This window comes from Lepidochelys olivacea (assembly GCF_965140295.1).
Source record: "Lepidochelys olivacea isolate rLepOli2 genome assembly, chromosome: 11".
Taxonomy (NCBI): domain Eukaryota; kingdom Metazoa; phylum Chordata; order Testudines; family Cheloniidae; genus Lepidochelys; species Lepidochelys olivacea.
The window spans coordinates 59,729,877-59,755,707 of NC_140421.1; the positions used below are offsets into that span (position 1 = coordinate 59,729,877).

General features: G+C 44.5%; 1 protein-coding gene across 2 annotated transcripts; it reads left to right on the forward strand.

The window, feature by feature from the left end:
• Window positions 1-6,370: 6,370 nt before the first annotated feature.
• On the forward strand, window positions 6,371-21,287 carry LOC311528069 (caspase-8-like). 2 transcript variants are annotated; one of them, XM_084642699.1, is made up of 10 exons: window positions 6,371-6,458; window positions 9,021-9,359; window positions 10,972-11,077; window positions 12,573-12,711; window positions 14,688-14,747; window positions 16,618-16,709; window positions 17,437-17,548; window positions 19,160-19,318; window positions 19,433-19,649; window positions 20,570-21,287. In XM_084642699.1, the coding sequence occupies exons 2-10, from the start codon at window positions 9,049-9,051 to the stop codon at window positions 20,709-20,711; spliced, it is 1,338 nt and encodes a 445-aa protein (XP_084498825.1). In that variant the 5' UTR covers window positions 6,371-6,458; window positions 9,021-9,048; the 3' UTR covers window positions 20,712-21,287. The 2 variants fall into 2 exon arrangements, with proteins under 2 accessions (XP_084498825.1, XP_084498824.1); XM_084642698.1 differs by having other exon boundaries at window positions 19,160-19,649.
• Window positions 21,288-25,831: the final 4,544 nt, after the last annotated feature.

Here is a 25,831-nt window from a genome sequence, read left to right on the forward strand (position 1 = left end):
TAGCTCCATGGATAGATTGCTACAGTGCTTGAAGAGTTCTCTCTTGGTTGGAGAAATCTAAGTATAGAACTCATACCCAGTTTGGCGTTTGTGCCTGGTTTGTAACAGTCTGCCCTGAGGTTGGTACTCACATTCGTGAGCTGCTTCAGACAACTTGACACATGTAGTATATTAAATTAACCACTTTTAAGAGTGTTGGCAGGAAGACAGTATTATATATCCATATAGTTAATGTTTTAGAGGCTTCCATAAAAATATTCCCCCAATAAATGCAGTACCAGGACAGTAAAAGATGTTAGGAATTGTTCATTCAATACTAATGGGAATAGAAGGGCGAAAGGGATTTGCTATTTTGGCTGAGTATGAGTTCACAGATTGTGGTGCGGCAGCTTCCTTTGTTGACTTTGACCTCCTCGTAGACAGGCTCACCCAAGAAACTGTGTGCGGAAATCGCTCCCAGGAGAAGTTCGAACCAGGAGAACGCCCTGCCTGCCCACAGAACGCCTGCTCCAAACCTCAACACCACCACCAGGGGAGCCAGAAGTAGAGACGCCAGCCGCCGCTACGATCCAGCAGTGGCTTCAAGGATCCAAAAGCTGTACCAGGCAAACCCTCCAAGGCCATGAGGGAGATCCTAGATGGGCCCTCGCCCTACTGCATGATCCCATCTGAGCGTCTCTACAGCTACTTCAGGGATGTATTTGACTGCATAGCCCGGAATGACGCGCAGCGCCCAGAGTGCCTCTGCCCCCTGCCCTGTGTCGACGAAGCAGGTGTCCTGGAAACTGACTATACGCCCAAGGAAGTGATGGCCAGACTCTCAAAAACAAAAAACACAGCTCCTGGGAAAGACTGCATCCCCTACAGCCTCCTGAAAAAGCGAGATCCCGGCTGCCTGATCCTCATCACGCTCTTCAACCAGTGCAAGCGATTCTGCCGGACTCCCGGCTCCTGGAAGTAGGCCATGATGGTACTGGTGTACAAGAAGGGTGAGCAGGATGACCCCAGCAACTGGAGGCCCATCTCCCTCTGCTCCACGATGTACAAGCTCTATGCTAGCTGCCTGGCGTCAAGGATCACGGAGTGGTTGGTGAGCAGGGGAGCCATCAGCTCCATCCAGAAAGGCTTCATGTCCTGCGAGGGCTGCTATGAACACAACTTTGCCCTCCAAACCACCATCGAAACGGCCAGAAGGGCACGGAGGCAGTGCATGGTAGCATGGCTCAACCTGGCTCACACCTTTGGTTCCTCCCCCACCACCACATCTTTGCCATGCTCCAGGAGTTTGGGATGCCAGAGAACTTCCTCCATGTGATCCGAGAGGTGTACGAGGGATGCAGCACCACCATTCGCTCGGTCGAAGGGGAGACCGCCGAGATCCCAATCCGGAGTGGAGGTAAGCAGGGCTGTCCCCTCAGCCCTATCATCTTTAACCTCGCCATGGGGCCGTTGCTGTGAGTGATCTCCAATGGCACGCACAGATGGCTTCAACCTCCACGGTGAGAGAGTGAGCATCCTGGCTTATGCGGATGACCTGGTCCTGACCGTGGACAACCCAGAGAACCTCCAACGTATGCTAGATGCCACCAGTCGAGCTGCTGATTGGATGGGGCTCCGCTTCAATGCAAAGAAGTGCGCAGCTCTCCACATCGATGGCAGCAAAAGGGACTCGGTGCAGACGACAGGGTTCCAGATCCAGGGTGAGCACGTCATCCCCCTGGCATAGGGGCAGGTGTACCAGCACCTCGGCATGCCAATGAGTTTCCGTGTCCGGCAGACACCTGAGGACGTCATCCAGGAGATCTTGCAGGATGCTGCCAAGATCAACACCTCCCTGCTAGCACCGTGGCAGAAGATAAACACCCTGAACACCTTCCTGATCCCCCGCATCTGGTTCGTCCTAAGTGGATCTGCCACGGCGAAGGTACCCCTCAACAAGGCAGAAAAGATCGTCCAGCAGCTGGTGAAGAAGTGGCTGTTCCTCCCCCAGAGAGCCAGAGACGAGCTGGTCTATATCGTCCACAGGCATGGCAATGCCAATGTCCCCCGCATGGGTGACCTGTGTGACATCGCGGTGATCACCCATGCCTTCGGCCTGCTGACGTGTCCCGACGCCATGGTAAGGAACATCGCAGCAAACGCCCTCCATGACGCAACAAAGAAGCGGATCGGCAGAGCCCCCCTCCAACCAAGACACCGCCAACTTCCTGAGCGGTTCCCTGGATGGCGAATTTGGACGGGATGGGCGTGTCATCGCTTCACAGTGGTCCCACGCTCGCAATGCCACGTGTCACCTGGGGAAGCGCATCGGCTGCCACTGGGAGTGGTGCGAGGAACACCAGGAGCTGGGAGTCCTGGTGCCGCAGAAGAGGTCCAACGACAACACCATTGTCACCCCGAGCGCCAGGGGCATGCTGGAGAGGACCCTGAAGGCAGCCATCCACTCACTGCACATGGAAACTCTGAAGCGTAAACCAGACCAGAGTAAAGCCTTCGAACTGACCAGGAAGTGGGACACCAGCAACCACTTCCTCACCGGGGGCGGCTTCACCCATTTCGTCGACTGGCGGTTCATCCACTGTGCCCGGCTCAACTGCATCCTGCTCAACGGAGTCGTCCGCCATGGGAACCGAGACCAGCGTTGCAGGAAGTGCAGATACTCCAATGAGACCCTGCCCCATGTCCTGTGCAGCTGCAAGCCCCACTCCAGAGCCTGCCAGCTGCGCCACAACGCCGTCCAGAACTGCCTGGTGAAAGCCATCGCACCGCACCTGGGGGAGGTCGCCATGAACTGCGCCATCCCCGGTACTGACAGCCAGTTGCGACCTGACGTGGTAGTCACCGATGAGGCCCAGAAAAAGATAATCCTTGTTGACATCACGGTCTCCTTCGAGAACAGGACTCCGGCCTTCCGCGAAGCCCGAGCTCGTAAACTGGAAAAATACGCCCCCCCTGGCCAACACCCTGAGAGCGAAGGGCTACAAGGTGCAGATGTATGCCCTGATAGTTGGAGCCCTGGGCGCTTGGGACCCCTGCAATGAGTGTGTGCTGCGGACCTGTGGGATCGGTCGACGCTACGCACGGCTCATGCAGCGCCTCATGGTCTCGGACACCATCCGATGGTCCAGGGATATCTACATCAAACACATCACTGGCCACCGACAGTACCAGGAGGTGTGAGCCAGTACAAAATCATGCATCAACTACGAGAAAGGGACTGAGAGACTTTTTCCATTGGACCATATGAACTGGAACCATAAACTCATTGAACGTTAAATCCCACCAAATGAGGGTAGATCCATCCTCATCATCATATCCGCTCATTATACTCCACATCTGAACATGTCCATTTTACGGACAACATACCCCCATATCTCAATGCCTGTACTTTGACCCATTAAATTTTTACCCCCAATCGGGGAGATTGCAGATTATATATTCCTTATGCCACCCGTTCCTAAACCGAATTTCGCACCCCTTGATAATCTGTACCTTTTCCCTGATAACCAGAAACTTCAATGCTTAAACTCTGTACCGTTTTCTTTTTACTTCAACATTATCTTAATAAAATTATTAAATCTGAAAACCCTGATTTATTTACAGGTAGATGTTGGTCACAGACAATGCCAGAGTGACATTATCCCCAGTGAAGATAATGCACTTCTGAAAAAATACAGCTGTAAAGTCACAGGAATGAGTCCACTGCTAAGCAGACCTTAGGACTGTGGTTTTCAACCTTTTTTCATTTGCAGACGCTTAATAAATTTCAAATGGAAATTAGCCATAGTCTGTGGACTCTCAGGGGTCCACGGATCACAAGTTGAAAACCACTGCCTTAGGATATTGGTGGGAAGGGAGCTGCCTCTGGCAGATTTTAAATCTGTGAGCCTGCTTAGATCCACAGGAAAAGAGTGCTATCCCAGTTCTGCAGACATAAGGGAATTTATTGTCTGCATGAGTGTGGTTAATGGGTGAATTGGGGTGTGATACCTAAGCCAGTGGTTCTGTAAACTTTGTGAAGAACAGACCCCCTGCCACGGAAGATAAAGGACATTCTTTTTTCTGTTAGCAGCATAGGATCTGTGAAACAGATGAGCAGTACATATGGCCATACTTACATCCTATTTACTTCTCAGAGATGTAAAGCTAAACCTAGATGTATGTAAAGATGGAAGTATTGAGACAGTATGCCTGTATTAATGGCGAAATCCACATCTGCGTACAATTAGAGATGGCATCATATGAAAAGTTAAAACAATAACTTTGATCATTTGGAAATTACAAAGATATGTAAGAGAACTGCTTGGAAATCAAAAGCAACTCAAATGCTAAGGGAAATTGAAACCAGTGCCTCTCTGTAAAATGGAGGGGATCTTGGAGATCTTTTCTTTTCATGTATTCATTCTCCCTTGGGTCCTCTTGGACTTCGTTAATCTCAATGAAATACCAATAATTTAGAATAAATACCTTAATATTGCAATCAACTAATGTAGTAGTAGCTATGCATACAAATGGCTAAGGTGTATAGAATCAGAATTGCTCAGCTGTTTGCCATAGATCCTGTATCACAGGCAGCTGATAGAAAGCCTCCTTTAGCTTAGGTGGAGAGGGCCTATGGTTCTGGAACAAAGGAATAGCTGAGCTCTGTCCCCTGCCACTATGGAGTTTTGAGCGGATGACACCCCTTAAGGTCTAGGTGTCTACTGAGAGAGCTGGCTGAGAGTTTTTTGATTAAATGTTTTTCTTAAGAAAATGCCAATTCGTGGAAACCCCTGTCCCTCCTCTGCCTAATTTTGGAGGTGAGTGTCCTAACCACTGAGCTATTGGCTATTTTGGCATTGTGTCTGCCTTGCTGGTATTTTTCATGAAAAATTTGAAAAGGTCTCGATTTTGTTGTTCAGCATTCGACCAAAAACAGATTTTGCAACTTGTAAATATATTGCAAAACAGAATTCTTGTTTTTTGGCCAGTACTAATCACCAATTCATTACAATGTATCTTTCTGAAACACCATTCAGACACATGAATTTCAAGAGAACATTTAGACTTTACAGTTCCATGTGTTCACTGAGTGCCAGTTGTGTATTTGGGGTGGTGGCCGTCTCTCTCCTTTTTTCTTTTATATAAATAAAATAATTTTCCATAAAAAATATTGCATGTTAAAAATGATCCAACTGCATAGAAAAGATGGACGCTATAGTAAGATAGATGGGACTGAAGCAGGGGTGGGCAAACTACAGCCCGCAGGCCAGATCCAACCCACCAGTTGTTTTAATCTGGCCCTCAAGCTCCTCCTGGGAAGCGGGGTCTGGGGCTTGCCCCGCTCTGGTACTCCAGCCAGGGCTCCTGGAAGCAGCGGCCTGGCCCTCCTCCGGCTCCTACGCGTAGGAGTAGTCAGGGGGCTCCACTTTGCACGCTGCCCCCGCCCCAAGTGCCAGCCCCACAGCTCCCATTGGCAAGGAACCTCAGACAATGGGAGCTGCAGCAGTGGTGCCTGTGGATGGGGCATCATGCAGAGCCATCTGGCTGCGCCTCCGCATAGGAGCTGGAGACGGGACATACCGCGGCTTCTGGGAGCCGCTTGAGCCGCCCAAAGCCTGCACCCTGAGCCTCTCCCCGCACCCCAACTCCCTGCTCCAGCCCTGATCCCCCTTCCTGCCCTCCAAACCCCTCAGTCCCAGCCCAGAGCACCCTCCTGCACCCCAAACTCCTCATTCCCAGCCCCACCCAAGAGCCCGCACCCCCAGCCGGAGCCCTCACCCTCCACCCCATTCTCCACTCCCCTGCCCCAGCCTGGAGCCCCCTCCCACAGCCTGAACTCCTCATTTCTGGCCCCATCCCGGAGCCTGCACCCCCAACCAGAGCCCTCACCCCCTCCCGCACCACAGCCCCAATTTTGTGAGCATTCATGGCCTGCCATACAATTTCTATTCCCAGATGTGGCCCTCAGGCCAATAAGTTTGCCCACCTCTGCACTGAAGGATCCAATGGCAAAGCAGGGAAGTGGGACAGAGACAAACTTTAAAGTGGAAAAGCTTTTTGAAGCAAGCGTGTTTTTCTCCTGACCCTTTAATTCTTCATTTAGAGGAAACAACTCAAGTCTCCCTTCATAACAAGAGGTGTCCTGATTATGCTGCTTGCTGTGCTCCAACTCACCCCTTTTTACTAGTTTATTTGTTTTATTTTTACAAACTCTGTTTCCATATCTGCAATATTTGATTATTTGTAATATTTGAAATTGTAATGATGACAAGTTCCGGAATTGAACAGCTCTGTTGACATTGTGTTAATATCACAATTTTCATTCTGTTGTCATTTAATTTAACCTACTACTGTAAATCACATGACAATACACTCAGTCTCGAGACCAGTCCTTTCCTGTTGCATGACTTCCTGTTGGGACTGAGAAGGAACAAGATCCAGAGGCATTTCATCCACTGAGCTATCTGACCCCAAAAGTAAGTGAAATCCACATCCTTAACTTCAATATCATTTTATGTTTGAAGGCAATTGAGTTTTGCTAGGCCAATATCTCTTTCTAGTTTTTTCTCTTTCCCTGTTTTGGATTATAATCTAATGCCAGAAGACAATGGAGTTAGAATTTTTAGTACACTATCAGCACAGGCAGACATACACACATGCAGATATATGTATGCAAAATAGACGGTATATAAACTATAGTGTTCAAAGTTTACAGAAAGTTTTGAAAGTGAAAGTGAAATTAATTCCCTTTTCCAGAAAGATCGTTTTTATGGCTATAAATTGCTTATACCTTAATCTAGGGGTATGCATGTGTGTCAGAGGACACCTGTTCCCCCAATCTTAAATTGACAATTAACCATCAAGTGTGTATTCTTTTTTTTTCAGAGAAGTAACAAATAAGATCAAGCAGTTGAAAGCACCGACTCCTGTCTGAATGACTCATGCCTCTTCTCATTTAGTTTTCATATGGCCCAGAGGTGCAGAGTCTCATCTGTTTCTAAACTAATTTTGTATACATTTAAAAGAGAAATACATTTAATTTTGTATACATTGAGGGTCGGGGAACAGAGCTTTAGATAGTGTGCTCTGTAGGACAGGGAGTGAGTTTTACTAGGTTTTTCTAGACAAGAATTTAAGGTCCTACTGTATAGTAACCAGTTAAAAGATTGCCAATTAACTCAAGTTAACTAACACGATTGTGAATGCTAATCCATACGCTCCTCAGAACTTTGCAGTTTACCTTAAAATGGGCCCTCAAGTCAACCACAAACGTTTGTGTCATGGAACAAATTATTGTAGAGTGTCTAGATTAGCATTTACAATTATATTCATTAACTCAAGTTAATTTGGCAATCAGTCAACTCTGTACCTCAGAATCACAAACCCTGGTCTACACAAAGCTGCAATGTGTTTGAAGATAGCCAACTGCAAGGGGGGGATCCCAACCTCATGGTGGGGTTTTGGACACTGCCACCATACACATGGATTACTGACTTCTCTGGTAATCTGACAGTGGGAGGCAGGCTTGCTCTCCCAAAGGGTTGCCATACTAAATGTTCCCTCACAATTTCAGTCTCAGAATGGTGCCCAAATGAAAAAGACTGGAGGAGAGAGACCTTCCAAGCATGCTAAGAGGGGGTCCCCCACAGAGCCCACTCAAAGAACTTCAGCCACCCGATAGATTCTTTCTCCCAAACCCTCACCCTCCTCTGATATCCCTGGGTAGCCCTTCTGCTGTGCTGTCACAGAGGGAGCAGAGCACTGACGGGCACTCTCTGCAATGAGGCGGACAGACGAGCAGCATATGCTACTGTTCCCACACGATGGTCTGAGGATTTTTGGAGCCTCATGCTCCATATGCCCAAATTCAGAGGCCCATTCTAAATTCAGTACAGTAGAACCTCAGAGCTATGAACACTTCAGGAATGGAGGTGGTTTATAACTCTGAAATGTTCGTAACTTTGAACAAGACATGGTGGTTCTTTCAGATGTTTGCAACCGAACATCCACTTAATGCAGCTTTGAAACTTTACTATGCAGAAGAAAAATGCTGCTTTCCCTTTATTTTTTTAGTAGTTTACATTTAACATGGTATTGAACTGTATTTGCTCCCCCATGCCCGCTGTCCGATTGCGTACTTCCGGTTCCAAAGGAGGTGTGTGGTTGACAGGTCAATTTGTAATTCTGAGGTTCTACTGTACTTGTGTCCTGCCCTAACTGTAGTCCAGGACTGAAAATTCAAAGGTCACTGGGGGCTTTAGGTGCACAGTGAAATGGGAAACATGTGGCTCCAACCTCTACGAAAGCTTTGGAAATTATCAGTATGCTCTTTACCTGATCTGTAACTTACAAATGTGCAGCGTGATAGTAATTAGCTTAGTTTGTGAGCTGTAGTTTGCAAGTGCTGGAGACAACAAGTAAAAGTGAATTATCTTTCCTGTCTAAACAATTGGAGTGGCCTGGTTGCAGGGACCTGCAGGGGCCAGACAAAAAATTGTTTATAGAAGCAGTAGTAGCTTAGGGAAGCTTTTACTATAATTAAGACACACATCTGTGATAGAGTAATGTCTGTGGGTCTCATTTATTGCTCAGACACTTTGTTGATTTTAGATCTAGGGGAAACAGGTGTCAGATATATGGATCTTGCTTCTGGGTAGCATTAAATCTCTAGAAAAAGAATAATGCTGACTTTCAAAAGAACAACAGACAAGATCTAGGAAAGAAAAAAGGAAGCACTGGCATGCAGCTAGGTTGATTCTGCTGCCAGCAAACCCCAAACATCCTCCCAGGGAAAGCAGGAGGAGCTTGTCTCCATTACATTTTCTCTTACCTTTGCTTCTATCCCCAAGTGCAGATTCCTAAAGCTGATCAATTGAAAGGGGACAAAAGAGACCTAACATCAAAACTATGATGGGGGGGGACATAAGATGTATGTATCTATTTATTATGGAGCATTCCACGTGACGTGACTCCTTTGTAATTGTGTTGAACTGGCCCATCAATCCCATTGTTCCATCATCATCTCACTTTGTGTTTAGATCTGATTCCTCATCTCTCAGCCATAAAATGAGCGCAGATATATACAAGCTTCTCTTCTTCATCAGCGAGGAACTGGACTCGGAAACCTTGATGGCCCTGAAGTTTCTGAGTCTAGAGTACATCCCACTGAAGAATCAGGAAAACATTCAGGATCCCAAAGATTTCTTCCAAAAGCTCCAGAAGAAGGGACTGATAGAAGAGGATGATCTGTCTTTCTTAAAGGAGCTAATGTTCAGAGTAAACCGCATAGACCTCCTGACTGGTAAACTGAGCTCCAGCAGAGACGAAATGGAGAGGGAGCTTCAAATCCCAAACAAGGCAAAAGTTTCACCATATAGGTATGCAGTGTGGTAGTAAGGACTCTTTGGGGCCTCTTGGGCTTAAAAGACCCAGGTAGAGATGTTCTGTTATGTCCAGGTTCATTCTTGTTTCCTATCTGAATTGTCTTCCATTTTATCTCACACACAAATCCAGGGAGAATTTTATACTTCTCAGTCTGGCTCTGTGCGTCTTGCACACTTAAGGACTGGTATTTAGCTCTATGCGCTAATGCTATTGATTGTGTCCTTGGTACTATTCCGACAGAAGTGACATCTCCATTTTCCTAAAGAGACTCAGTCTCCGAGAATGCTTTTTTCCTGGATATTATCTCACAATCATAGTATTGTATTGTAACTAGAGAGGGGTCAAGCAGGCTTGGGGTTGGATTTGATCCTCTCAAATCCAGAGAGAGAGCCTGAGTCTTACCTAGAAAAAAGAAAAGGAGTACTTGTGGCACCTTAGAGACTAACCAATTTATTTGAGCATGAGCTTTCGTGAGTTACAGCTCACTTCATCGGATGCATACCGTGGAAACTGCAGCAGATATTATATACACACAGAGATCATGAAACAATACGTCCTCCCACCCCACTGTCCTGCTGGTAATAGCTTATCTAAAGTGATCATCAAGTTGGGCCATTTCCAGCACAAATCTAGGTTTTCTCACCCTCCACCCCCCTACACACAAACTCACTCTCCTGCTGGTAATAGCCCATCCAAAGTGACAACTCTCTTCACAATGTGCATGATAATCAAGGTGGGCCATTTCCTGCACAAATCCAGGTTCTCTCACTCCCTCACCCCCCTCCAAAAACCACACACACAAACTCACTCTCCTGCTGGTAAAAGCTCATCCAAAGTGACCACTCTCCCTACAATGTGCATGATAATCAAGGTGGGCCATTTCCTGCACAAATCCAAGTTTTCTCACCCCCCCACTCCCATACACACACAAACTCACTCTCCTGCTGGTAATAGCTCATCCAAAGTGACCACTTTGGTCGTGGTCACTTTGGATGAGCTATTACCAGCAGGAGAGTGAGTTTGTGTGTTGGGGGGTGGAGGGTGAGAAAACCTGGATTTGTGCTGGAAATGGCCCAACTTGATGATCACTTTAGATAAGCTATTACCAGCAGGACAGTGGGGTGGGAGGAGGTATTGTTTCATGATCTCTGTGTGTATATAATATCTGCTGCAGTTTCCACGGTATGCATCCGATGAAGTGAGCTGTAACTCACGAAAGCTCATGCTCAAATAAATTGGTTAGTCTCTAAGGTGACACAAGTACTCCTTTTCTTTTTGCGAATACAGACTAACACGGCTGTTACTCTGAAACCAGTCTTACCTAGGTTACTTGTAACCTGATGTGTGCTATGTACTGTCTCATTCCTGGAAGCATGCCACTGAGTGCTTCCGAGAGCAATTGTTTTCACTTTGGACCACACCAATTTTCTGAGACTGTGGTGGTGATCTTGGTCTTGGCTTTCAAGGATGTTGTACACAGCAGTGATAAGGATGAAGCAAACCCTTTTACTGTGGACCAGCCTGTCAGGCACATGGGGCATTTAGGTAATCTTCATTTTGACTAATTTGCTTCCTTTCTTCCCTCTCTCCTTCCTATATTGTCAGGCAACTACTTTACAGAATCTCTGAAGAAATAACTAGTGAAGAAGTTGCCAGTGTAAGATTCCTGCTGCAAAAGGAGCTTCCAAAGAAGAAGCTTCAGGACAATGCTGTAAGAGCACTTGATCGTGGTGGCTTCTTGTGCAAAGTTGGCTTTGAGTCTCTGGCTATGGCTATGCTACACCTTACATCAACATAAGTTATATTGCTCAATGGTGTGGTTACCCACCCCCCTAAGCAATATAACTTATGCCGACTTAGTGCTGAGCACACCGGTGCGTAAGTCGATGAGAGCGCTACCACCAGCAGGTGCTGGAGTAATTAAGCCAACGGGAGCTCTCTCCCGTCAGCTTAGAGCAGCTACACAGAGAGCTTACAGTGGCACAGCTGCATCAGTTCAGCTGCACCGCTGTAAGGTCTGTAGTAGCCATAGTTTAACTCTTTCCTCGAAGGAGGTAGAGAGAACAGGTGCATGTAAATCCCAGTTTGCAGTGGGGATGGATCATGTTAAGATTATATTGTTCAGAGGAAGTGGAAGAGCTGTGAGATGGTCTCCATTAGAGAATGGGTCCTTCTTTCTCCCTCCTGTCTTAGTCTCCTTTCCCCACCACTTTATCAGTCTTTCCCACATTCTCATTGTCTTATCCACACCATCCATCTCCCTGCCTCTGCCTCCCACAAATTCAGCACACTCCTTTTCTCTTCCCACTGCTTTCAGGGTATTGATGTTTGGGTGGCACCCAAAGGAGGAGGATGTGAGCTGGAGAAAAAGCACAGGGTTTGGGAGTCAGACAATCCTAAATTGTAATCCTGGCTCTGCCAATGACTCGGGTGGTCCTGGGAAAGTCACTTAACCTTTCTGTCCCTTTCCTTATTTGTAACACTGGATAATGTGCCTAGCTGCCTCCCAGGGTATGGTGAAGGTTAGATAGACAAATCACTATCTTTGAAGATAGAAATTGCTATGAAAATACTACATACTGTTCATAAGCACCCTTCCTGAGTTCATCCACAAGGCCTCTATGCTCTGCATTAAAACTCTCCCTAAAAGCCCCAAATCTGCTATGGTCCCCCTGGGAAGATTAGCTGATACAATTACAAATTTGGGTAGTAATTAGGAATAATTGATGTAATGGAAAACCTAAAGCAGTGTAACTAAATTGTTTTTAAAAAATCCATCTTAGTTACGCATCTGGAATAGAGATGCACTTATCCAGGTTTATACCACACTTTTTATTCTAGTTTAATTTAATTCGGTCAATTACTGGATTAAGCTAAACCAGTTTAATAAGAGTATCTACTTAGTGGTTTGCACTGGTTTAATGAAATCTGTTTTGTTACATATGTGCAGAAAAACCATATGTAAACCAGCCCTAAAATCCCTTGTTTTAGCTTAATTTATTTTCCCATGAGGCGGCTAATTCACATCTTGACACCCGCTACCACCTTCTAACTTGGTGTATTTCTCTTCCCCCCAATTCTCTGTCTGTTTCTGTCTTCAGCTTGTCCTCTCCTCAGAGCAGGGAACCTTGCCTTCCTTTTGGTTTGATGCCTAATATGTTGGGTGCTACCTGAAACTAATACATCAGAATATTTTTTTTAAACAGACAATATTGAAGCTCTTTATAGAAATGGAAAAAGCTGGGATAATGAATGAAACCAAATTAAAGGTGCTGAAGAGTATTTTACAGGAAGTTAGACCTGACCTGGTGCAAAAAATTAATACCTACGAAGTAGAAACACAAGGTAATGATTTTAAACTACCCATTTGAATATTCTTTTGACTGAGTCCCGAGGACCAAAGGAGGTGGTGATGAGGGAGACATTGGATGTCGTCTGCCCCCTTTAGGAACTATTGAAGAATTGTTCTGCCTAGTATTAATTTCTGTGCTTTGACCAGTCTAGTTTTAAATGTCTCCAAGAGTGAGACCTGTACCGCTTCCCTTGGGAGACTAGTCTGTAGACTTACAGATCTTGCTGTCAGCGAGCTGCTAGGCTTTAATCTCCGTCAGCTAGTGGAAAGGTTGGAAAGAAGCATAACAGAAAGGGTTTGGAAGGGAGGCATTTTTACTCCAGTCGGTGCCAAATGCTTTAAAACAGAAACTGGGACATTTCCAGCACTTCCAGTTACTGTGTTCTTGATCAGCTTTTGGGGCTGAAGCAATGACTTGTTCACCTGACAGGCCCAACGTTCAGGAAACAGTTAATGAGAGGCACCATCCAGCGGCCAGGGGAAAGTGAGAATACACAGACTTTTTTTCATAGCAGGTTCTCATTTGCATTTGGCACAGTCGTGTATGTTTCTCTGAGGCCCCCTGGACGGCTCTCAGAGCATTTGGACTCTTTCTCCCAGCCATTCTAAGGATGTAAGCATCACCTGTTTGGTGAGTAGAGCAGATAATGGCTCTGAGGCAGATAGTGGCTGCGTCGAATCTTGACTATAAAAAATTCTTCCACTAGCGGCAGCAACAGTGGAAACACTAGTGTCAACAGAGCACTGGTGCTTTATCACCCCTTGTTATCTAGCACAGGGTAGATGTAATCAGCACAGTAACCGTCAGAGGGCACCTGAATGATGTCTACACAATCGGGCTCCCCACCGCTGCCTCTAGAGGCATTGTGACAGTGGGAGATTTCCAGGAATTCTATTGTAGACCAGGACTGTAGCCAAGGGGGAAAATTATTTAATTCATCTCTTTAGATGGAGCAGGAAGGAGTCATGTTTTTCAGCCCTGTTGCAACTACAGAAAAATACTTTTTCAGCACAGCCATGTTTAAACGTGATTATGACTTATTTTTGCCAGTCTAGACAGTATAAAAATGTCATAACTAGGGATGTAAAACTGGTTAACTGATGAGCATTGGTTTTTGGTTAACAATTAAACTCCACTGCCAGCTCTGTGCCCGGGACATGGGGACGGCAGCTGGGACCCCAGGTGCGGGGACGGCAGGGGTGATGCGCTAAAACATGGGGGTGCTGCAGCACCCCTTGCACTCCCAGTTCCCTGTCTATGTGAACTTCTTAACTGTTAAGAAGAACTGTTCTTTAACTGATAGAATTTTAATAGGTTACATGGTTACTATTTTAAACCCTATTTACATCCCCAGTCATAACCGTGATGGAGAATTATGTTTTAACCCTAGTAGATGCCTGTGTTACAACCATTTTTCACAATCCTGTTTAAATATTGTTATTTCTGTAGTATAGACAGGGCCTTTATCTCAGCCAGGGCAACAGAAATGGTCAACCTGTCAATGGGCTAATCCATCACCAGGAGGGCAAGAGGGGAACCCATTCCTGGAGGGGACAAGAAGAGAATCATCAGTCACTAACAGAAAGAGGGCTCTCCTTCAGCACCTAAAAATAAAACCTCAAGGGAACTCTTATTCAGTGGGACATGACAAATATAGCGAAGAAGCTGCAGAACTGGTACAGCTACAGGGTTTCTTTCCCATGTTGGAAACTGGTGTCAGTTGACCATGATCTAATGTATTGACAGTTTAGATAACTTCACACAGAGAGCGAGGCTCACCAGAATTGTGTGTGTACTGGATGAGTTGCTTTGTCTGCCCAGGCTATTTGTCCTTTAAGGCTTCAGGGTAGCTTCTGTTGAAGACTAGGTGTGTAGTGAACCTGATGCCTTGAGAATCTGGCTGCTCTGAGACTTGGGATAGCCTCAGTTGAATTTTTCCATCATTCTTCTTGTCTCTTCATGTTTCAGCCCCAGATGAATCGATCACAAGCTTGGAACCTTCTTTTCAGAGCCTGACAATTACCGAAGGTATTTTGTTACTGCTCCTTAAGTAGATTAATAAATTATAAGGGTAGAAGAGACCCTTGTGATCAGGTCTTGTCTCCTTAAGACTTCCCCTGAATTAATTCCTGTATGAACTAGAGCACAGGCTCACTTAATTAAATGTAATTTAGCTAAGAGTCTGGTCACTGCCTTAAGTGTGAAGAAGTTTGTTACCTGCATTGTTTCCCACCTAGATTCTGAAGCCTGTAAAGATTTCATGGTCAGTGCCATGTAGACTCGGCCTCTTGATTCATATGGTTAAAAATAGGACTAATCATCACTAACTAAATATACCTAAAAACAGCCTGATCTTAAGCAGTGGTAGGCCCATAGGTGCTAAGGCTATAGACATTATCTAAGTGGTAAACAATGATGAAAATGTGAGCAGTTTGTCATGTTTTAGGGGTTGGAAGTTGTCTAACACTCTGCTCCAGCAGGTGATTCTATCCAATATTGTCCCCATTATTACAGTATCTGAGCCCCTGTGAGGTAGAGATGTACCATTGTCCCTACTTTAGAGGTGAGGAACTGAGTTACAGAGGCAAAGTGACTTGCCCAAGGTCACAAAGGAAGTCTGTTGCAGAGCAGGGAATTGAACATGAGATTCCAGAGCCTCAGGCTAGTGTCTGAATAACTGAACGATGCTTCTGTGTCCACCAATTTTTCAGCTTCTGACTTAATTATCTCAGTGCCTCCTTCTACACTGTCCCCAGTGCATGAAACACCCTTGCTGAGCTGATCCCCCTTTTAGTCCCTTCTGATTACCCACTTCTGCTGTGCTGCCTATGGAGGGATTCAGCTGGACTTCTACTAGGCTTGGCAGAATTCAGTTGTTATTATTATTTTTTAATAAATGTTCTCTTTAGAACATGCCTAGCACATTGAGGACATTGCAAATAATACTAAATGCTCAACAAAGAGTGACAGATTAGCTGATGAGAGCTTGGACATTAGAAATACCGATCGGTTCAGACAGTTCATTCTCTCTGTTTCTCTCCTCATCCAGAATTCTCTTTTGATTTTTTTTCCAAGTAAACGGTGTGCAGGCCGAAATCGGACAGGATCCATGCAGAGGGGAGCTTTATGCCTGTGCGTATCCCATTGCAGGATCAGGGCCTCAATGCCTCACTCTCCCTCCCCAAATAAAGCATTTTTCTTATTTAACTATCCAGGACTTTGCAGGAAATAGCAAATCACATCTATTCCCGACTCTGTGATTTCTTATCTGAATTGAAGAAACTCTCCTTTTATATTCCTTTTTATACTCTGGTGGAAATACGAAAATCTCCTTTTTATTTATTTATTTATTTATTTTATTTTTTCAACTGCGTGGCAGCCATCGGTATATGCCTTTTGGTTTCTGACATCTAGCAATGTTACAACAATAGTCTTTCTGAAACATTTGCTGCTGTCCCACTTCTGCTCCAAGATATTATTGCAGCTCTTTTCAACATAGTGTATAATGGATCTTCCTTTGAATTTAAATCCAAGAAAAATGGGAAGAAAATATTCCCTTTAACAGGACACAGGGTCACTTTTTTTTGTCCAACACTCACTCATAAGACAAAACTCGCCTTCCCCTGATAGTAGTGATCATTTGCAGCAGTTACATATTGACCAAGTAATCTATTGCAAAGCATCTTTCCTTAAAAAGGAAGCCCGTCTATGGATTTGCTCAGCTGGAAATAGCAAAAAATGAATCTCTGTCTAAAGATCCCTCAAAATGATGTGTCCACAATGGAAGCTAGTCCCCACCCCACTCCTTCAGATCAGTTGGATGCCATTTTTTATACTGAATTATGTTAAAGTTAAGACTGTCCTTTTGACTCTAAATCTCCTTTCGTGCCCCTTGTAGGTCATATTCACCAGGAAGTTCCTTGCCCTAAAACATGTGCATTTGTGGGCCCAGGTGAATTGGGAGCAAAGGAAGCAGTGTCAGTGCCAAAGGTAAGAAATCCTGATGTTTAGCTTGAACTGCTGCTCTGCTCCTGACCCTCATGGGCATAAATCCCATTTACAACCCTCCCTACAATTGTTGGTGAGGCCCTAGGGAACTCTCATCCAGAATACAAGAGTAAGCCCCACCCTTTGCTGTGTTGCCTGAGGATCAACACCCCATTAGACAGGAAACAGAGCAATGTGTGCCACTGGGGGAGTGGGAGAGGGGAAGAGAACCACCAGGACACCCTGAAGCCAGTGGAGAGTTTCCGGCAGTCATGGTTAAGCACTTCCCTCCCTCCCTCAAATCATGCTGAATCAATGGATAAGAACCAACGAACCCCACCAAGCAAAGGAAGGAGGGAGCAGGAATCTCAAAGGTAGCCCCCACCATGTGCTCTTGGGGGGAGAGGGGCGCGTTGGGCTGGGACAAACACCTGCTCCCTTTCCCTCTACTCCAGAACAATAAACTCGCCATGGGGGAGGGAAGGAGTGCTCGGGGGAAGGAAACAGGGTTTTTATTTCCCCACTCCCTTCCATCCCCCTGCAGGCAGAGGCTAGAGCTGTCCCAGATTCACAGACTTCCCCTACAGCGCTTCCCCAGCGTGTGGTATGTCTGTGGGGCTTAGATGAGGCGGGGTAACAATCGTCCCATTTCTCTTTTGGGTACCTTAAAACCCACAGCTCTTTATGTTGCTTTTACAATCTTGTCATTACACTCTGTACATCTCTACAGCTCAAGAACTCCTACAGAATGGACAATAATCCTCATGGCTATTGTGTGATACTGAACAACTCTGATTTTAAAAATCCTGATGAAACCAGGACAGGCACAGACAAAGATGCTGGTAATTATTTTGCTTGTTGAACTACTGCGGGGGTTTCTTTGTCTGAGGGAACCATTTAATCTACCCTTCTTTGTAAAATGGATAAGCTACTTAGTTGTCACTCTTTCCTTTCACAAGACCACTCTCACCAAGCTCCCTTCCCTCCATGGTTGGTCTGACAGAAGTGTCAGCCATTATGGCATTGGAAAAGCAGTCTCTTCACTGCTAAAAAGGATGGTCTTCTTACAGCTTGACAATTAATCCGTGTTAGCTCTCTCCCTATAACAGCCTAATGGAGATAGAAGTAGTTTTTACCTTGTAGTTGCTCGGTGAGGTCAACACTACACTCCCCACCTGTGGATGACCTCACCTCCTTATACTGCAGTGACAACAGAGGCTGTCTGGCCAGGATTTTACAGCCTGAGAGCTGACTCAGATTAGTTATCTTGCTGTAAAAACACCCCTTTTAGTCTCCTTGGCAATTCCCGCATTAGAATTTGTCTGTTTATAGCTGACAGACTTATTTTTACCCTCTTGGACAGAATATGCTAAAAATGTAGTTTAAGAAAGGAAAGTCTTTTTGTTCTGGGTACAAGCTATTGTTGACAGAGTGTGTATATATATATATGTGTATGCCTTTTCTGCTATGTTGTCTTTCTGCTTGATGACTTCTCTCTTTTTTTTTTAATAGTCGTGTTCTTAGAATTGCCATGAAATCCGTAAGCTCTCAATTCTGTGTTCACTTAACCTACTGTCTGCAGCTGGAGGATATCTGGAGACCACACTGCCAGTTAGAAAGTGTTCTGATCCAGTAGATAGACAAATCTGGTTGCAGCAATGCTCAAATGAATCCAACTATCTTATCTTGCCATTTGCCTCCAAGCCCTTCCTCCTGCAATAACTCCATGTCTGTCTGAATCCACACATCCTTCCTTTTTAACATGGTGTCTTAAAAAAGCGTACATGGCTGAATTTTAACTCTGACCCGTTTCAAGTTGCTCGTTTCCAGTCACCCTCTTTTCTCTAGAAGACTCTTCTCGCCCATTACAAAGTCAGCAGGTACTGGGAAAGCTGTGTAGATCCTTACCTTTGGTAAGAGCCAGATTCTGCTGCTCTTGCTCTGCACAGAGTAGTTAATTTCAACAGGATTATTTGCAGAATAAGGAACTACTTCTTGGAAGAGTGGCAGAATCCAGCCTTAAATAAGTACATCATCATTATCTTGTTTTATCAAGAGCTATTCATAAGTATCTCAAATCTCTGTGCAGCATGAAGTTGGTGGAAGATGCTTAAGCAAACTAAACTCTCCTAATTTATGATGATTGATTTCTATGGAAGTAAAACCTGCTTTTTTCTGGGAGGACAGCATGATGCTCAAGGCAAAGGCATTGTATCAGGAGTAAATGAATAGTTGTGTATTTCTTGCTAGGGCAATATCATTTTTATCCAAGAGGACTGACAGGGTGTGGAAAAATAAGGTGGGCTTCTTTGTGGGACTGTAACACTTTCCAAACTGCCTGACGGTGTCTCTTGTTCTCCAGTGCAGTGGCTACCATTTCATCATCTTCTTCCCTCTCCTCTGTTTCTTTATGTTAAATGAGTGCTGACTTTCCCTCTCGCTTTCTCTCTCAGAGGCTCTGAAACAGGTCTTTGAGTGGCTTCAGTTTGAGACAATTGAGCACCGAAACCTAGAAGCAAAGGAAATCCATGAGACAATCAAAAAGTATAGCAAGAAGGACCATAGCAACATGGACTGTTTCATTTGCTGCTTACTCTCACATGGCGAAAAAGGTAAAGTATATGGGATAGACTGGAATTCTGCAGCCGTCAAAGATCTGGTCTCCTGCTTCACTGGATCTGAGTGCCCCTCGCTTGCTGGCAAACCCAAACTCTTCTTTATTCAAGCCTGCCAAGGTAAGACAGGGCAGAAAAGTATCCTAGTGGAAGAAGATTCTTCTCGACAGCTGGAGACAGATGCTTTACCCTTGCCTTCCATTCCTGACTGGGCTGATATCCTCATTAGTATGGCTACAGTGGAAGACTTTGAGTGCTACAGATACATAGAGAGAGGCAGCGCATTCATTCAGTGCCTCTGCAAGGGAATAGAGTCTTTCTGCCCACAGTAAGTACTACTCATATTCCCCATTTTAATAGCACGTAGAGGACTGATGAAGAGGTGGAATGCATTTGTCCCAGAAACACTTTCTTAAACTAGCTTAATAGAAACCCATTGACAATAGTACTTTCCACTTACTGTATATAGCACTTTGCATCTTCAAAGCACCGCATGATCATTAATTAGACCTCACAACCCCTCTTTCACATTGCTAAGTGTGTATTGTTATTCCTGTTGTACAAATAAGATTGACTTTAAGTGACTTGCCTGAGGTTACATGAATCAGCAGCATAGCCAGGATTGTATTGTTGGACCTTCAGGTGCCCAGTCCCCAGTTCAACCCTCCACACTGTGCTACCTCCCCAGATGTATCCTGTATAGAATTTTACAATATTAAATGACCAATGGGAATTAATGGGAGTCTGTGGAAGCAGGCAAATCTTTTTAGTAAAGAACAATGGCAAGAACCTCCCTTCCCTAGGCTGCTGGTCTATTTAAAAAAAAGAATTGCTAGCGTTTTGGTTAGAAATGAAGGGAAATGGTGTCTGGTGATAAGTCTTGTGTAGCATCATGGAGGGCAGGGGGAGGGATTGGATGATGTGTTCATCTGTTTCTCCATATTATCTAAATGCTGCTCCTAATCAGTACCGAGAGGGAAGACAAATGTCACTTGGTAGAAAAACTTACACTGAGTGGCCTTTCTGAAATTTTTTTCTTCAGATCTATGTGGAGTGTAATGGTTACATAGTAGAGTGTTCAAACTGAGTGACTAGCCAGAAGTACAGGGAAGCCATTGTCCTTGCCTCAAGGGATCATGGTATCAAGCAAACATGGATAACTTCCCAGACCAGCCTCACAAGCCTAGTTGGAAACCACCATGTATTTCTATGTAACTTTCTTTTTTTTTTTCTTGTAATTTGTTTAAGGCGTATGGATCTGCTGACCATCCTGACACAAGTCAACAAAGAAATGGGAGAAAAAGATTTTAATGGGAAAAAGCAGATGCCGGAAATAAAATCAACCCTGCGGAGACAACTGATCTTCCAGATGTCAACGTCAGACAATTAACCAAAGAAATAATAAGTCTGGGATACGCTACATTAGGAGCTACTTTTTGGGATGGATTCAACTTGCAGTTCCAAAAGACAAATGGACTGGATTTGCAAGGCAATGAGGGACCTCAGCTCTCAGATCTCCTTCCCTGCAATGGCTCGGTGTCCTGACTTCCAGATCTGCAGCTGTCCAAGTCACCAAATGGCCTGATTATGTGTGTAAGTGAAGGGGCTGAGTGACTGACCTGCATCTGTCTACTTTAGCAGGAGGTGAGCGTGCTCAGCACCTTCTAGGATTGACCCCTTGGTCATGATTTCAAATGAAGAAGCACTCTGCAAAATCATGATTCCAAAATAATGAGGAAATTGTACAGTTTCCATTTGTCAATGTTATTCATAGATAAGGCCAAAAGGGACCATTGTGATCATCAGGGATCCTAGTTTTCTGTGATAAGAAAATCCCCAAAATTCTCTAGTAAAAAAACATAAAAATCCGTATTTTTCCACAATTAAAATCAAATGCTGAATTTTAGTTTCTCTAGCCACAATGTGTATAGGTATCAGTTGAACGCAATGTTTTATTGACATATTTACAATTTTTAAGCAAGTTCAAAGCCTACCTGTGCCATCAAACACTATAATAAAATTAATAGAATTGCAATTTGTATGTCTGTATTCTATATTTTCAGAAAATTGTGGGGGGGTTTTAATGCATAAACACTCGAATGATACGGTTACAGTGAATTGTTTCATTACTGTTGTTGATGGCCCTGTGGTTTCAGCCTCTTGTTTTCATTTCTTTTCGTTCAGTTTATGTTTAGCCCTTTCCATGTGTTCTACAACTATCTGCCTTTGAATGTAATCTATAGCCTTGCTGCATACAGTACAGAACATGAACATGAAATTCCATCAACATGAAATTTTTCCTTGCCAAACGCAGTGAGACAGTTTTTAGGGGTGATTTTTTAAAGTTTTTGGCCTCTTTTCATAACTTTAATTTCTCACCTCTGGAGGCTGAAGTGAAATTTGAGATGCATTAAAACGCAAACCCCTATATGCTGTTGAGTAACCTCTATACACTGGAAGTAGTTTATTGGAGTATGTTTAGCAATGTAAATTTAAAACGCATTCAAAAATCAACCACAAATGGGGGAGGTTGCACACATTGAATAAGTGACACTGGTACTTTCAGTAAAATGTAGTTAATAGTTAATGTGCTTTTATTTTTTCACAAAATGTAAAAACTGTTTTTACAGAATCTCTAAATTCCATGTTTTTCCATGGCAAATGGATTTCTAGAATCCCTGGTGATCATCTAGTCTGACCTCCTGTATTGGAGACATAGGACTTTCCTGAATTAATTCCTGTTTCAACTAGAACATAACTTATAGAAAAACATCCCATCTTGGTTTACCAAAATCCATCTTTACTATCTCAACCCGTGCCCTTCTTGACCCTCCTCCCCCCTTCCCCCCAAAAAGAAAAAAAAAACAAAAACAAACCAAACCTTCCTTGATTTGCATTCTGGATTTACTGATCTGATCCTGGGAAGACTTCTGGGTACTCTTCTGGCTCTGTCAATCTGTTTCTTCACTTCAGCAGGTGGGTATTGTAGTTGTAAGAATGCTTGATAGAGGTCTTGTAGGTGTTTGTCTCTGTCTGAGGGGTTGGAGAAAATGCGTTTGTATCGTAGAGCTTGGCTGTAGATAATGGATCATGTAGTGTGGTCTGGATGAAAGCTGGAGGCATGTAGGTAAGTATAGCCATCAGTAGGTTTCCAGTATAGGGTGGTATTGGCACCCTGACAGCAGGATTGTCTGGCTATGTAGACTCCTTCCTCAGGGAGCATTTGCTCCAACCCCTCAGACAGAGACAAATACCTACAAGATCTCTATCAAGCATTCTTACAATTACGCTACCCACCTGCTGAAGTGAAGAAACAGATTGACAGAGCCAAAAGAGTACCCAGAAGTCACCTACTACAGGACAGGCCCAACAAAGAAAGTAACAGAACGCCACTAGCCGTCACCTTCAGCCCCCAACTAAAACCTCTCCAGCGCATCATCAAGGATCTACAACCTATCCTGAAGGACGACCCATCGCTCTCAGATCTTGGGAGACAGGCCAGTCCTTGCTTACAGACAGCCCCCCAACCTGAAGCAAATACTCACCAGCAACTACACAACAAAAACACTAACCCGGGAACCTACCCTTGCAACAAAGCCTGTTGCCAATTGTGTCCACATATCTATTCAGGGGACACCATCATAGGGCCTAATCACATCAGCCGCACTATCAGAGGCTCGTTCACCTGCACATCTGCCAATGTGATATATGCCATCATGTGCCAGCAATGCCCCTCTGCCATGTACATTGGCCAAACTGGACAGTCTCTACGTAAAAGAATAAATGGACACAAATCAGATGTCAAGAATTATAACATTCAAAAACCAGTCGGAGAACTCTTCAATCTCTTTGGTCACTCGATTTCAGACCTAAAAGTTGCAATATTACAACAAAAAACTCCAAAAACAGACTCCAGTGAGAGACTGCTGAATTGGAATTAATTTGCAAATGGGACACCATTAACTTAGGCTTGAATAAAGACTAGGAGTGGATGTGTCATTACACAAAGTAAAACTATTTCCTCATGTTTATTTTTCCCCCTACTGTTCCTCACATGTTCTTGTCAAGTGCTGGAAATGGCCCATCTTGATTATCACTACGAAAGGTTTTTTTTTCTCCCCCCTGCTCTCCTGCTGGTAATAGCTCACCTTAAGTGATCACTCTCGTTACAGTGTATATGGTAACACCCATTGTTTCATGCTCTCTGTGTATATAAAATCTTCCTACTGTATTTTCCACTGCATGCATCCAATGAGGGGGGTTTTAGCCCACGAAAGCTTATGCTCAAATAAATGTGTTCGTCTCTAAAGTGCCACAAGTACTCCTGTTCTTTTTGCGGATACAGACTAACACGGCTGCTACTCTGAATCCTGAACTAGTTGAATAAACTGAAATGAAGAAAATATTCTCTCTGCACTTATAGAAGATTCAAATTTGTTTAGCACTTAAAAAAAAAATCTATTTGTATCCACCCAGACAGTGACCAAGAAACAGGATGATGATGATATAACAGTTTGCACTTCTCTAGCTTCTTACCTGTGAAGAGTTCAATGTGCTTTACAAGCATTAATTAATTCAGCTTCACAGCCCCAGGATCCACAGGTTTGTGACCAAATGTAAAAGTTGAGGCACTCATTTTTGATTTTCCCTGACTCCCTCCAATCTCTGTGTAGTATAGTTTGTAGACTGGAATAGGCATTTGTCTTTTCTAGAGCCAGATCTCTCAGTGACTCTTGCATGTCTCTCTGGCTCTGCAAGTACAGGCAACCCCTTATGGGCAGCAGGGAGACATCCACTTTGAGTCCTGGATCACAATAAATAAGTACTTGCTTTTACCTAGCCTTTGCCTCTGTTGTGTGTGTTTTCCCCTGCTTTCCTTGCTTGAGGTGACTGCAGTGGGTCGCAGAGGAAGGGTCCAGAGTTGTTTCCAATGTTTGGTTCTTTGGTCATTGAAGACAATGGTGCACTGCACTGTGTGTGTGTGTGTGTGTATATATATCTGTCTTCATAGAATCATAGACTATCAGGGTTGGAAGGGACCTCAGGAGGTCATCTAGTCCAACCCCCTGCTCAAAGCAGGACCAGTCCCCAATTTTTGCCCTAGATCCCTAAATGGCCCCCTCAAGGATTGAACTCACAACCCTGGGTTTAGCAGGCCAATGCTCAAACCACTGAGCTGTCTTCATCAAATCTCCTCCCCTTCCAGTGATGACTCCTGTCATGTTCTCCCCTTTATGTCGTTAAAGAGTTAATTCTAACATTCCTGTAAGATAGCATAGTGTTATCCCTATTTGAAGATGGGGAAACTGAAGCACAGAGAGGTTAAGTGTTCTGGGGTGTTAAGGTGGTGTTAAATGTTACGGGGTTAAGTGGATAAGTTATAAAATCAGCTTCTGTGGATAATGGCTTGCTTATCTCTAGTACTGAGAAATGTGTGCTCTTGTATCAGAGTAGGATCAGCTTTCAATCACCCTTCTATGGCTAAAAGAAAAGGAGGACTTGTGGCACCTTAGAGACTAACCAATTTATTTGAGCATGAGCTTTCGTGAGCTACAGCTCACTTCATCGGATGCATACCGTGGAAACTGCAGCAGACTTTATATATACACAGAGATCATGAAACCATACCTCCTCCCACCCCACTGTCCTGCTGGTAATAGCTTATCTAAAGTGATCATCAAGTTGGGCTATTTCCAGCACAAATCCAGGTTTTCTCACCCTCCACCCCCCCCCACACACAAACTCACTCTCCTGCTGGTAATAGCCCATCCAAAGTGACAACTCTCTTCACAATGTGCATGATAATCAAGGTGGGCCATTTCCTGCACAAATCCAGGTTCTCTCACCCCCCTCCAGAAACCACACACACAAACTCACTCTCCTGCTGGTAATAGCTCATCCAAAGTGACCACTCTCCCTACAATGTGCATGGTAATCAAGGTGGGCCATGTCCAGCACAAATCCAGGCTTTCTCACCTCCCCCCGCCCTTTTCCCGGGGACACACACACACACACAAACTCACTCTCCTGCTGGCAATAGCTCATCCAAACTGACCACTCTCCAAGTTTAAATCCAAGTTTAACCAGAACGTCTGGGGAGGTGGGGGGGGTAGGAAAAAACAAGGGGAAATAGGCTACCTTGCATAATGACTTAGCCACTCCCAGTCTCTATTTAAGTCTAAATTAACAGTATCCAATTTGCAAATGAATTCTAATTCAGCAGTTTCTCGCTGGAGTCTGGATTTGAAGTTTTTTTGTTTTAAGATAGCGACCTTCATGTCTGTGATTGCGTGACCAGAGAGATTGAAGGGTTCTCCGACTGGTTTATGAATGTTATAATTCTTGACATCTGATTTGTGTCCATTTATTCTTTTACGTAGAGACTGTCCAGTTTGACCAATGTAAATGGCAGAGGGGCATTGCTGGCACATGATGGCATATATCACATTGGTGGATGTGCAGGTGAACGAGCCTCTGATAGTGTGGCTGATGTTATTAGGCCCTGTGATG

Bases quoted from the DNA above. Each gene is read 5' to 3' on its own strand.
- LOC311528069 (XM_084642698.1), top strand. From the start codon at position 9,049: ATGAGCGCAGATATATACAAGCTTCTCTTCTTCATCAGCGAGGAACTG. The intron at 11,078-12,572 runs GTAAGAGCACTT...TTTTTTAAACAG, and splicing joins AGAAGCTTCAGGACAATGCT to ACAATATTGAAGCTCTTTAT. The intron at 16,710-17,436 runs GTAAGAAATCCT...ACATCTCTACAG, and splicing joins AAGCAGTGTCAGTGCCAAAG to CTCAAGAACTCCTACAGAAT.